We start from the raw sequence: 14,481 nt of genomic DNA, 5'->3' as shown, positions 1-14,481 counted from the left end.
ACCGTGATTTATTTTACACTAAATTTACATAAATGTAAAAACTTGTCATTATGGGGTGTTGTGTATAAAAAAAAAAATTCTGTGTATAAATTTGAGGGGGAAAAATAACTGAATCTCTCTCTTCTGCTACCTCCATCCCTCTCTATTAGTAATAGAGCAATAGATCACATAAAAATAAACCAGATCTTGAGGTTAACAATTGCTTTATTTGTTTTTACATATAAACGTTTTCTGTTAAGGAATGTAACAAATTTTTAACAGTTCTGCAATTGCATGCTGTGGTAAACGTGACATGAGTACTACAACCAAAACAAGAGCTTAAACAGGGGTAGGGACGTGCGGGCGGCAGAGGCAAGCCAGCACGTGAAGAGCAAAAAAACACAAAACAATACTGTAATTACATTAAATTCTTTTCCACTTTCGTTCTGTTGTGCGCGCCATATTGATTTCCATTTTGACCTAAATTAAATGTATGCTCACTTAGTTATTAAAATTCTTATGGCCAAATACACATGTGAAAAGAGTGCTGATATATTTCTGTAAACATTTTTTTTTAAATGTCTGGCAACTCATTTAAAGGCAAATATAAGCCTTCTTTTTAAAACCTACCTAATATCAGTGCCTCTCCAGCCATGAAGCTCACAGGAGAATCCCTGTTCGGGTAGTGGGGGTGGTGGGAATCACACGTAAGTAAACACAAAAGTTTGCTACATAAATGCGAGCAAAAAGTTGAGGTTTCTGGCTTTCTCTCTTCTTCTCTCATCTCCTCCGCAGTGCTACATCAGTCCTCTTTGGGCTTGTTTCAGTAACGAATCAAAGTCAAGTTCCCGAAGCCTGCTCTTGGTTGGAGATGCCTCCGCATCCATTTTTGCATCTGCGGGACACAGTTTCAGAACATGTTCAGCGATCCAGGGTACGGGTTCAAACTGTCTGTAAGCTAAGAACGAGTTGATGATAACAGCCAGCACGCTTTCTGGAAAAAACATACAGTACAGTGGAACCTCTCAACTTGAATGCCCTTGAAGTCGTATATTACACAGTATCATTTATGGATTTTTTTTTACACAGAAATTTTTTTGTACACAGAAATTTGGAGCATGCAGCCGCGACATGACATAACTTCAGCAGTCTCAATTCTTTCGCCCCTTTGTGTTTTATCATTTACATTGGTTAGACTTGTGTGACACTTTAGAATGCTTGCAAATGAGAACGGTGAGGTGACTCACCTTAGCAGCACACCTTGGCTCTTTTGTTTTAAGACAGTTCTACTGTCATTAGGGCATAATACACTGAACCCCCCACTGAGACGCATTGTCGTACCTTAATGAGTTCATGAACGTTTTGGACGAATGTGAATTGAATTGTATTTGCTTCATGAACGTTTCTATGAATGAGCTCATTCTGGGGCCAATGAACCGTTTTCAACGCAGTTAATTTTTGTTCAAGGGTGTCAGGTTGTCTCCATTAGAATACAAGGAGAAAACCTGGGTAAATACATCATAAACGAGCCTTAATTAGGTGGAAAAGGCCATTATGTGGCAACCCCAGCGACATCCAACAGCCGCACGGTGCATAAGTCATTTAAATGTGATGCGTGGTTGCCCAATGTTGCTTGTGTTGTATGTTCGTGATGTTGTCGTCCCTGAGCACGACACCCCAGTTGGAGTTGACTGGAAAACTAAACGCACAACAACAAGAATTACACGCTTTTGTCTATTTAAATACAAAACGTGCTTTGTTTATAAAACTAATGATAAAGTCAATAGAGGATCGCATTAAAATTTTAACAGGAAATTAGTATTGACTTGCGGAATGATATTGCTTAAATTACTATTCGTTTTTTTATTTCCACTATTCCCGATGACAAATGTAGCTCTGAAATCCAAGCAGCGCCTATAAACGAATTGAGGTTCCACTGTACCTGGCACGTGGTTACACTCTCACCTAGATCGGCATAGTCTGTATTGCAAAACTGTCTTCTTCCTCCAAAGCAGATGTCGAAGGGCAGCTCATCGGGCTTTCTTAGTTTTCCACCGTTGTCGATGGCCGCAAATGCATCATCCATGTGGTAGAACGTGACAAAGCCATAATGGTCACTTTAGGAAGCAAACGCAATCATTTCAGTACTTCACGATACGCGCTCACAGTGCACAGCCAACGTTTTTGGTGGACTTACCCTTTTTCTCTAAAGTGCAGCGACACACATTCGACTTCTCCAAAATGAGAGAAGCGCTCTCTCAGTTCTTCGTGCGTCATGGATCTGCGGATGCGGCCGACGTACACAACTCTGCGCTCATCCTTCGGCAAATGATGTTAGATGCAACTTAGCACGTGTTGGACAACAATGACTAAGACACCAGCTGATATGACAACGGTTGGACTTACTATGGCTTTCAGCTTCTGAAGCCTCGCCTTGTGCTCCCTCCTCTTGAGCTTCCAGGACTCTCTGCACATGGATTACAGATTACATTTCAGTGATAAATAAATGTAAATTTTTTTTTGGGGGTGACTGTGATGGATTAATGGCATTTCAATTCATTTATATGGTGAAAATGTGTTTGATAGACAAGCAAATACATGCACGGTCATGTAATAAATTCAACTTGAGCGTCAAGGTAGCATTCGATTTTCATCACTATTGCATTATTGAACGCCCTTCATGTGCAGACTCACCTGCAAACGTTTCTCCTGCGAGTATGAAAAGCTGGCGAGGAAGGTGACGGTGACCGCGAGCGAGACCAGGATTGGGACCTCGATCTGTTACGTCTTAAACGCGCGCAAGACAGTTTTCGCCGCCGAGGTGGCGAACGGGAGGCGGAGCGAGAAGGGGACGAAGACCAAGACCTGCTTCGAGAACGCTCGTGATGGGACCTGTGCGCACATATACGAATGCAAATTACAGGTGAATGCAAAAATGCTGAGAGGGCATAAACATGACTACCTTCGCCTTTTTGGAGAGCGGGATTCCGAGCTGGAAGACGATGAAGACGAACGAAAGCTGTCCGAGAGGCGGGATCTTCTCAGGTATCTCCTCTTCTCTCGTCCTCTGCTTGGAGGGCTGGGTGGAGGTGTAAGTGGGGTACACGGCGGAGCTGGATCTGTGCATGTGGATGAGCTTGACTGGTGTTCATCAGCCCTGATGGGAGAGTCACATTTCTCCTCCATTTCACGAGTGTTCTTGAGAAGAGGAGGAGCTCTTGTATGCAAAGAATCCACAGGCGCGCAGTAATCGTGATCCGCGAACACCAATGAACATATGTGAGCAGGTGCTGCGAGCTCTGAACCGTTTGTCTTCCTGGACGGTAGAGGGCGAGGATCAATGATCTGGACCCCCTTGGATGGCGTCGTTTTCCGCCTTATGACAACTTCTTCAGTGTCGAGAATGACTTCGGTGCCGACGGGCTCAGGGGTAACGTGTTCCGACTGCTCAACATCATTTTCGTTGCTTTTTGGTCTTAGCGAGTACAAAGTTCTGTCAGGTTTGTGTTCCTTAGTGGAGGTCTGCATTAGCGTAGAGGTCCTTTCTGAGTCTTCGTGCAGATTTGGAGGTAACACGTTTGAAAAGATAGCCGGCTCACCTTCTTCAGCTGAAAGGGAGACAACCACAACAGGTCATGTGTGCAGATACACAAATATCATACTGAGGGAGTTCACAATTAGGGGCTATGCGAGTAATGCTCTTGACAAATGTGCTTGTTTATTTAGTCATTTTCTTGATTTGTTTCTAAATACATTAAATATGTCTGAAGTAGGGTTGTGAAAAGTATCAATCCTTACACGTCATATCCGGATACAATACTAATTTGTCATGGTATCGATACGACAGCAGCGCAGCCAACTCGGCAGACAGCCTCCGGCAGCCAGGAGAGCCCACACCACGACCTCGCTTGCTGAGCTACGTTGCTGCTATGTATGGCCAGTGCGGCGGCACGAGGGCCAAACCAGCCAGTCTTGGTTGACAAGAAATAGCAAGATGCTACCACGGTTAGCTTTATGCTTAGTGAATGTTGTTTTGTTATTAGCCATTAGCCGCGGGCCCTCTGTTAGCTTTAAGCTCAGTGAATGTGTACTTGTGTATTGCTGCTTCAAGTTGTGCCTCAGAGCGTGTATTTAGTACAACGGTGCTCATTTGCAACGGCAAGACTCACAGAGGGGCACAATGACATGCTTATCTTTTTTTGCAAAAAATCTTCCAACAGCAAAGAAAATTCAGACCAGTGAGATGGCAACTTAAGACAGTCATTCGTAGAATAAAGTGCACTTTCTAAATCCTTGTATGCTGTAATAGATATATGCACTTTTCAATTTTAGCCTTTTAACAAGGGTGTAGCTAAATGCTACTACAGCATTTGATGCTCATTTTTACTGATGGTTTATTTTTGTGTGTAGTTTACTACCTCAAAATATTGTTCTGATTGTTGTTTACTTGTATAGTTAGCCACCTTTCCCATGTGTGTTTTTACCTCAGACAACCAAAATTGTCATTGTGTCAATTTTTGTATGAGGTATTCTTTCTTTTGTGTTATTTATAATTTATTGATGTGAAAAAGTGATTGTTATTTATTTTTTATTTTCTGGTTATTAATAACTCTATTTGATTGATTATTTGTGGTTATGTTAATTTAAAAAAAAAATCTAGGCATTTTTAAAGTGTTTGTCTTTTTTTTTTTCTTCTCTGAGTATTGATATAGTTAGAAATTTTTGTATTATGATAATCCTAGCCTGAAGTGCTGAAAATGTGTTAAGAAAGAGAACAATTTAATACTGAACTGCTGTGACAAAGCGATAAAACTCTTTTTTTTCCTGACTTATAAGGTTTGCACCATAAGCCTTATTATATATACACAGTACTTAATTTAAAAAAATATATATATTATTCCTTCAAATTTGGCAGCTATGTTATCAATCTGTGTTGTGTAAAATTTACAAAACATCAACATACAAACATCCCTTTACAGTCTACAAACTACATTAGACCAGAGGTCACATTTAGGCAGTGCCCTATTCTGCGTGTTTAAGGGAGGGGCAAGAGTTATACATGTTTCCGGGTTCCAAGAGAGTGCCTGTTATATATGTTTCCAGGTTCATAGAGTTCAAGGGTGTCGCTGGCTGCTTAAAAGTGTCAGTTTTGATGTGGAGTGTAAAGAGACATGACTAGTCTTTGTCTCTTTATCTTATTCACCGCACCTCCACATTTGTTTTTTTCTAGACTCTTCATTAGTCACTGGTAACACTTTACGCAGTATAATTGCGTAAAATGTTAATAAGATACTGATTAGATACTGAAAAACACGTCAATGGATTTCACTTTTGGTAATACTCTCTCTTAAGACCAACGGTGCAAAATGTGGCATCATATGCTGTCAATCAGTCAAATGACACAAGGAAAACCAAAATGACTGAATATCTTTACAACAAAAACATTACATGCCGGCGAATCACCTTGTTTCTCCTCAAACCGCTCCAACAAGCTGGTAAGATCACAGGCTTCAATCCCTTAAACAGAGTAAACAGACAGCAACGTCAACAACCTGTTTGTGTGTGGATAATAATTTGTAAAAGTCTTATGTGTGTTTGTTGTGTACCTGACTCAACTGCAGCACTTTGCTCGTCACACGTGCCTGAATGTGGACTTTCTGGCTGAGAAATCTTTGGCACTAGCGTGAGGTTTTGTGGTGTTGTTTGAGGCGTAATTGGGAATTGGCCCTCCGCTTCTTGACTTGGGTGAGGTTCAGCACTGGACACCGGTGAAGAGTGACAATTTGCTGGGGTGGCCATCTGGCTAACAGGCAAGCGAATGATGACAGGGTTCGGGGGATCAGTGCTGAGCAGTGTTGGATTTTTGAATGTGCTTTTCTTGCTTGCAGCTCTTTTAACTGGAGTGCTGGTGCGCTCGGAATCGGACTTTGAGCCATCAAGTGACGTGCGTTTGGATTCAATTTGAAGAGATTTGAATCTGCAATGCCTACCAGCAAACAATGGCTTCTTCTCTCCTGGTTCAGAAGGTTGACGACATGATGTCCTGCAAGTAGCTTTTTGGGGTGGATAAGTACTGTTTGTGGACTTCAGATGGGGTGAAATCTTTACCTCACAGAGGTTTTGGCTCTGCCCATGTGAACAGAGAATGGGGGTCAGTTCTTTGGGGCGCTGGGGAACAGAAGGCCACTTGGTTGTGTTACTCCTCTTTTTCTCCAGCCGAGGTTGCCTTTTCTGTCGTAGCTGTCTGTACTCTTGGAGGCTTAGGGATTTGGCTTTGACTTTACATTTTGGCAGTGAATCCTCAGCCACGTTATTAATTTCTAATGATATAGATGGGCCTACAAATACTGGACCCTCGGGTGTATCTCCAGAGGCAACGCTGGAGGGAGTCTTCTCGTTGAATTCAGCTTCCACAGACTGATCAAATGAAGCCACTTGAACAGGGCCAAAACTGACTCTTTTCTTTGCCCTGAGGAACAGACAACTGGATGATTTGCTAGTGAACAATGCACCTTTCTGCAGTGTACTATCTGTATTTGCAACGTCCTCTTTGTCCTCCTGTGTCTCTTTCAGGGGTGTATCATCATCGTCGGATACAACATTTATATCTTCATCGCTGTCTCCTGTTGGCTTCTCATATTTCCATATTTCTCCCTGAGAAAACATTGTGTTTTTCTTCTGTACTTCCTCCCATGGCGATTGCGATGGTCCATCTGTGCTCTGATGGCTCTTCTCCTCTTCCTCCACATGCATCTTAAGGCAATAGGGGTGCATGAGTTTCACCAGGTTGACCAGAGAAGAGGAAGTGAAGACATTCACTTCAGTATCTGCTTTCTTATTTGGACCCGGAAACAATGTCCGACTCTGTTGTCGGAACACCGGCTGAAGTCGGGCTACTTTGCTCTTGTCTCTTTTTCTTGTGTCGTTCTTGGCTCTCGGTCGAAGTTTGGCGGCAAAGGCTATTTTATCCTATAGAGAGATGGACATATAGAGTACAAATGTTTTGACGAATCTGGTCGCTGGCAATGTTACAGGGAAACAACATTTTGCGCTAACTCTATTATTTGATTAAACAACAAACAGCATGGCGCGATTCTCAAGGAAAAGCGGATTGCGCTGGCCGCCTTAGCTATTTACAAAAAGAAGAAAGAATAACTGTGGATGAAGCCCAACATACGTTTTCATAATGACAAAAGGATATTTTTAAACCTTGTTATGTTTCTAGATGTTGATCCCGCATCCTTTGCAAATTTCTCCAGGGTGCATCCAAAGATCTTTGAGAAGCTGATAGCAATATCCGAGTTTACATGAAGACTTTTTTTTTTGTCGTTCCGAATGATCTGTGATCACCTGTTTACATGTGACGTGACCAATTCCCATCTGCCGTTAACGTTTACATATTCCACTACGTTAATCAGATCAGCTGTGCTACATGCACAGGACATGTGGAGATCAATGTAAACATTACGTGATTTATCAAGACGGAGTTCATTCATCTATTCAACACAGTAGTGTTGGCACGAAACCAAAATTTTGACTTCGATACTATACCAGCATAAAATACCTGGATACCGGTACTGAAATGGTACCTCGACAAAACTCTAAAACATCAGCAAAAGCAGCAACACTTAAACTGACAAAAGAACTTCAAATTATATATTTTTTTATTAATTAAAAATGTTGGGATGTATACATGTTAATTTATGTACATACTGTATATATTTATGTTTATACTGTATGTGCTTTCACATTGCATGCCATATTCTTGAAGTACTGTATTTAAATGCATTTGATGTCATCCATTTTAAATATTGGCAACACAGTGACACTCCAATGACTCAATGTAACGTTGCTTGAGTGTGCGTTCATGTCTCTGCTCTTCTCCATTCCGCTCCCAATTAGTCAAATGCGTAATCAAATACTACAAACTGGGAACAAAATAATTCACACTCCCCTTATTTTTAAGGGAAGTGTCAAAAATGCGTCACAACCTGTGACTGTTGCTCTGTTAGTCGTCTGAGCCTTTTCAATGCATAACTGTGATTTCCTACGGTGTGCCTGTCCATTAAACGCACCTTGAGTCCACTGCAGGAATGATTGCTGCTTTTTCTTCTGCTTTTCCGCGAAAAAAATTTGCTTTTGTTACAAAACGTTTCCAAAACTGAAAATTGAAAACCACACGTGTGTTCTTCACGTGTTTATTGAAAACATGCGTAGGCAATGCCAATGCTGTCGCGTGGCTTCCACTCTGCTTGCGCGCTCCCGTGGAGCCTTAATATGCGCGTCATACTTCTCAACCAGGAGTGCACGTCCAGCGAGCGCTTCAGTGCGTGAAGCCATCTTCCTGCGCCCTCTCGCACACACGCTGAAAGAGGCGTGTCGCTTACTTAAGGCGTTTTCCACATATCTCTAGACAAGCAGCCATGCATGTATGTGTACCTGCCTTTAAAACAGAGTTGGCGGGCTGTCTCGTATTAATTTTTTAAAATAAATAAATAAATAATATTAAGAAAAAATTATACCAAGCCGTTTTTGACGCCACAACATCGAGGTACGGTACTGGTACTCCGTGCAACACTACAACACAGTTGTGACAGTTTAAACATTTATTAAAGCAACATCTTTTTTTTCCACTTTGTGACCTTAAACAATTAAAGGGACAGTCAGCGTCAGAATTTGTTATGCGCCCCAACACCCAAACCACAGCATTTTGATTAATATTGTGTTTGTGGAATATGAATTAAGCAACAAAATCCATCCGTTTTTATCCATCTTAGGCCATGTTGCTACTTGCTGTGGACGGAAAATTACCTCACAGTTAGTTAGGGCTCAGGTAACGACCAATCACAGCTCATCTGTTTTCTAAATTGGTTATGTGACATTCGAAAGCTGAGCCCTGAGTTAATGTGATGTCATTTTCAGTCGACACCAAGTAGCAAAATGGCCGCCCCCTAAAATGGATAAAAACGGGTGGATTTTGCTGCTTCATTCATATTCCACAAACACAATATTAATCAAAATGTCGTATTTATAGACTAGTGGGGCTGAATTAAACATATTATTTTATTGAAATTCTTTGGGTAGACTTCCCCTTTAGGCAAATATAACAACCCAATAATTTTCACCCAATATCCATCATTTGCCAATTACGAGATGGGCTCCAATTTCAGATAATGACAACTTTAGATAGAACTGGTCATTATGATTGACCGTTGTCAACACCTCTGCTTTTGCGACACCATTCACGTGCAATTCAGCATTTGGAATCACAGCCAAACTAGTGATGCAGATGGTCAGAAACTCATGAAAACGAGTTGCAGAACCTCGCACACATCTGAGTAGTTTTCAGTTGTGTTCGGTTGCATTTCTTGGCGTGCTTTTAGGACCACGATTCGGGTGCTGCAACAAAACACCATCAACAATTTGGAGTACCGGTAGTTTTCATAGAAAGTATTTGTCCAATGCAGTAATTAATTACGTCAGTTTGGAGGGGCAATTACTTACTGAATGATTTAATGATGGAAAGCAAAAATAATAGTTGCACTTGTCTTACTGTAGTCATGCTGTTACCAAACTCCTGACAGTTGAGGAGCTTGGTATCTGGCAGGGTGTCAAAGGGAGAAAGAGTGCTGCCGACGTCATCCTCCACACATTCTAACATCTGAGTTAGAGCCGACAGCAAAGTCTCGTTGTCTTCCACCGCTTGCCTTGTGTCCTGTAATGGGTAAACAAAACCTGTTTTGGTTCATATATTTTTAGCAAGGGCACATGAACACAAGACGATTTCTCAGAGCTACTGCCATTTGTGACTTGCACTCTGACCTCTGATGAAACAGTGGAGTCCTCAAAAATGGCCAAGATGGAATGTTCCATACTGGACTGTGCGTCCTCCCCACCCATGTTGCTTCCACATGGGCCGATCTACAGACATGGACAAAAAAATAATAATTATAAACCTTTTTAATATTTCCAATTGCAAAGGATGTGTGATCTACACCAAATTCGAACTCTACAATATTGTGAGATGGAACAGAACAAAAGCAAGTTCGGAAGTGACCTGAAGCTTTGAAGCTTGCACTGTCTGTTGCTAGACAGAAATATAATTGGTTGTATTTGTGGAAGAACATTTTCCACAATAAAAAAAAACAAAGACAAGGAGAGGGGATTGAAATTGCAACGTAGTTACAGCATAACAATTAACCAATTTATTCTATGATTTCTTCTTCCTCTTGGTTAGATTGCCAGCTGGTATACAATTAATAGGTCAATTTCTGCCCCCTATTGGACAGTTTTTGAGATAGTAGCATGCTCTATAGCATGGATCATAATTTTTTTCTCTGTATTAGCATCCTTAGTTCTTCCCTGCTGCTCTCGGACTCAATGCAATCATTTCATCAACACGTGGTGTTTCGGGTTGTCACAGCCCTACAATTTCCATCAGCATGTTAATTTTTTTTGTACATTTCTTTTTCTACTACTCTTTCTTCACCATTGTATTTTCTGTCAGTTTTGATGCAATGGCACCATGCTGACTCTCCCACATCAGTCTTTACTACCAAAAACGTGGTTTGGGGAGGAGACTCAATTGTAAGTTGAGAATGAGATATGTGTGTGGTGTGCACTTTTTTTGCTCACCAGCCACTGTGGCTAGTGGTTTCCCGGAGTTTCTAGCCACCTTTAAAATTGCATAAATAGCTAAATTCAACCACATCACTAGCCACTCAGCATTTTCACTAGTGATAAATTTGTTGTTGGATAATAATGGTTTTGCGCAACCAACTTCTGCATTTAGAAAAAAAGTTTGAAGTATTTCTTTCCGGTAAAGAAGATCTTTTATTATATTAAGGGGTACTCAACCAAAATTTTAAAAGGTTCAAATTGGGAAATGTTCTTGAAGCAATGGTACAGAAGGTCATATACTATGTCGATTTATTGTAATAAAAAAAAAAGTTTTCACAATAACATTGCTGTATGAGTGTACCCCCACTAGTCTAAAGGTATTCTGATTAATATTGCATTTGTGGAATATGAATTAGGCAGCAAAATCCAACCACTTTAATCCATCTCAAGGGAGCGCCCATTTTGTCACTTGCTGTCGACTGAAAATGACATTGCGGTGCCTAAGGGCTCAGGTAATGACCAATCACGGCTCACCTGTTTTCTGAGTTTGGCCATTAGACATTCACAAGCTGAGCGGGTTCCACGTGGCGGAGTGGTACCGTCATTTGCCTACGATGCAGGTTGGCGTGGGTTTGCTTCCCCGCCTGGGAGACCATGTTTCTATGTGTGCGTGTTTATGTATTTGAGTACATGTAACAAAACAAAAAACATTCACAAGCTGAGCTTGTTGGCACTGAGATGTCAATTTTACTTGATAAAAAGTGGCAACATTCGCCACCACCTAAAATGGATAAAAAGCGGGTGGATTTTGCTGCTAAATTCATATTCCACAAACGCAATATTAATCAAAATACTGTGAATAGACTTGTGGGGCTGCAAAGAACATATCATTGTTGTAAACAAAAACAAAAAAAAAAAAGTTTGGACAATTTCATAAAAATAAAAAAACCTCACCTAATCATGTTTTTCCAAAATTACATCACTAATTTTAGAGTGTTTTTAAGGCTAGTGCTATGACATAAGTTTGAAATTATATGTTTAGGGATCTAAACTTATCTTAAACTTAAACACTCAAGATTCAGAAAATATTTCAGGGATTTGATTACTAAATCATAGTAGCACAGTATAATATATTGCATAATACTGCATTGCATAAATTGATGTGTCAATCCGATACAATTTGCTGTAGAATTTTGTGAATCATAAGTGATATGACAGCTAATGTCAGGGGGGAAATAGTCACATTTGACAAACTACAGGTATTTGTAATCAGTAAGCAATAATAACAAGTGGCACTGGAAATTATAAACCAGAATGGCGAACCAACTAACACACAAAAAAAACTTTCTGGTCCGCTAAATAATTACCAATATGAAAACAGTGGAAAGGGGTTGAAATAAAACACATTCACGTGTTCAAAAAGGACACGAAATGTCTCTTCAATGTCGTTAGTCTCTTAAACGAAAAACTGTACAATGTGTCTGATTCTGTGGATACGGATAGTGATCAGCACCGAGTTGAATTAGTGCAATAATGAAATGCTACACTACTACGCTTTCAGCACGCCATTGCTAATTCCAGTTGCAGGAAGGAAGACTAGAGCAGTATAGCCTGAGTGTTGATTATACGTGACAGACAGCTGTTTCCGTGCTTTTGAGGGCCAAAAAGCCTGTTCGAGGTCTAGCAAACAGTTGATCGCTAACCTGCTAACAAGCCTAGTCTCAGCCACGTGTCGCCACGCGCACATGTGCCGATGAAACAACCCCCTCTACGAGCCCGAAAAATCTCTCCTAAGTCCTACTTCATACGCTTAGTAGCTTAATTGGCGAAAGCGATACCTGGTAGGGGCTTCTGGTGCTCAGAAATTCCACGTTGCCGGCATTTAAAGCCTCATCTATGGGCCTCCACTGAGCCGCCATCTTTCTGCTCCACATGGTCGACTTGGCAGTGGACACGTGGTCACCGGCAGCGAGCGAACAGAGGGGCTGACCTGGGACCAGTTTGGGACTCATAGCAGATTTGGAAAAGACATGCAATCAGATCCTAGGTCGGATATTCTTTTCTACTCGCATTGCCATAGTTGGTTCGTGATTTTTTTTGTTTCATCATGTTGGCCCGTTTATGACAACGTTTAATAGTAGCTGGTATATTTGCATCTTTGTTAGGAATATTAAATTAACCAAATACGATCTTCTCGAATGCAAGCGACTTTGATTGCGCCGAAGCGACATCTAGCGTTCAATTGACAAAACCACAGTTTCACCAAAGGTACATACTATTAATGAAAATGCAGAAGACAGAGTGACTGAATTGGGCGTGAGACAAATCTATTTTATTTGCGGCATCTGTTCTTTGCTTGAGTATTCATTATTTTATTCCCTATATATTTTAAATCAGATATCTGTTCTGTCTAATCCTTACTTTGTCAAAAGGCTTGTTACTTTTTTCATATAAAGCAACGGAAATTGAAAGTCAAAAGCGTTAAATAGTTTACTTGAATGAGCTCTAACTTTTTTATTCCGATCACGGCATTCTGAAAGTAAGAACAGCAGTACACTAGTGTGCAGCGATCCCTCCCGAGTTTTCTACTCTTATCAAAAGTGGCTCTGTATGTTTTAATTGCCAGTAAAAAAAAAAAAAACACATACAATTTTTAAATTTGTACCTGAGTGCATTTTAGAGTCTGTCCATATATATACACACACACACACTTAAATAAATAATAATACTTAAATAAAAGCGATGAAACAGATGGTCCATGTCTCTTTTCGTAATTGGACATTTAGAAACAGGTATTAGAAAAGAGCATGATTGTTTATTTTTATTTTTGTTTTTTTCATTGATTATTGCAGAACACACAACAATAGCTAAAGCATGATTGGTTGTTACCTGAGCTCAAAGGCACTATGATGTCACTTTCAGTCGACAGCAAGTTGCAAAATGCCAACACAACATATAGAGGCTATTTTAAAGTAAGCTCTACCTGTACATTAAAGTTCAGTGCTTCTAATATGGGTGGTTCTTAGTTTATCCACTAGATGGTAGTATTTGACGTATACCCTTACAGTCTGCTGGCACTCCTTTCTATTACAATATTAGCTCTCAAAAGTTGTGTTTGTTCATGAGCTGATTGCCCTAGCCACCTATCCATAGAAAATACCAATGAGATAGTGAATACAGTACATAGCAAGTGCAATGCATAACAAAGTGAGGTTCATTGGCTCCTTGTACTTGTGCTGTTATCTTGTATTATCTCCACGTTTTTCATAGAGGATGATGCATGTGTCTGGCCTGTTATCTCTTGCATACCAGCAAGGGATTGACCTTTCTTCTGAATGTCATGCCGGTTTACAGAGTCAATGGCTGTGCAAGATTAATAGGAAATGAAATAAAGTCACGTGAACCACTTGTATAACCTGGTGTACAAGCTTCGTCTTATTGTTTTCTGATGGGTTGCTTGTTGTATGCCTCACCATCTAGGATTTCATTGTTGTTTGTTTAGAATTACTGTACACAAAAACTGCATAACCAATTTTACATTCCAGTTTGAATGGGCTCAGTAAATAGCCATTCAAATTTGGTGCCAATCCAGATCAAGTTGTAGATTGTTTTTAATTTGCCCCAATGTTTAAATTAATTGCTGAATGGCAGGATTGAGAAATCAGCAAAAGAAGAATTTGAAGGTGATATTTTTCTTCAACTTGGTATGTTTTTATTTGCTGTTGTTTTGTCATTTAAACCCTTAAATTCCTCTGCTACTGTTCCTCCCCGAGCTCTCACTCATACACCCACACATGCACATACACCACACATCTTGAAACACATTCCCGTCTGAAATGGGGCCAAAGCCTCCGTCAGTCTCCTGCGGGTGCAGTATGTTCA

The 14,481-nt window shown here is 40.5% G+C and overlaps 1 protein-coding gene across 1 annotated transcript; it reads right to left on the bottom strand.

Moving 5' to 3' along the window:
- Window positions 1–186: 186 nt before the first annotated feature.
- LOC147170125 (uncharacterized) lies at window positions 187–12,551 on the bottom strand. Its single transcript, XM_086082509.1, has 11 exons — window positions 12,438–12,551; window positions 9,802–9,900; window positions 9,533–9,694; window positions 5,586–6,948; window positions 5,443–5,496; window positions 2,942–3,587; window positions 2,674–2,871; window positions 2,386–2,446; window positions 2,177–2,298; window positions 1,945–2,096; window positions 187–874 (listed from the first exon to the last, which is right to left on the bottom strand). Exons 1-11 carry the CDS (start codon window positions 12,531–12,533, stop codon window positions 777–779), a joined length of 3,051 nt encoding a protein of 1,016 aa, XP_085938635.1. The 5' UTR covers window positions 12,534–12,551; the 3' UTR covers window positions 187–776.
- Window positions 12,552–14,481: the final 1,930 nt, after the last annotated feature.

Source organism: Leptonotus elevatus, chromosome 8 (genome assembly GCF_054856555.1).
Source record: "Leptonotus elevatus isolate MCC_2025b chromosome 8, RoL_Lele_1.0, whole genome shotgun sequence".
In the NCBI taxonomy this organism is placed as follows: domain Eukaryota; kingdom Metazoa; phylum Chordata; class Actinopteri; order Syngnathiformes; family Syngnathidae; genus Leptonotus; species Leptonotus elevatus.
The sequence above is the reverse complement of the archived record's forward strand: the minus strand, read 5'-3'. Positions and strand labels throughout refer to the sequence as shown.

What these genes read in the sequence shown, in the direction of transcription:
- LOC147170125 (XM_086082509.1), bottom strand. Translation starts at nt 12,533, where the DNA reads ATGTGGAGCAGAAAGATGGCGGCTCAGTGGAGGCCCATAGATGAGGCT. An exon ending in GCGGTTTGAGGAGAAACAAG is followed by an intron (nt 3,588 to 5,442) that starts GTGATTCGCCGG and finishes TCTCCCTTTCAG; the next exon opens with CTGAAGAAGGTGAGCCGGCT. An exon ending in CGCAGGAGAAACGTTTGCAG is followed by an intron (nt 2,447 to 2,673) that starts GTGAGTCTGCAC and finishes ATCCATGTGCAG; the next exon opens with AGAGTCCTGGAAGCTCAAGA.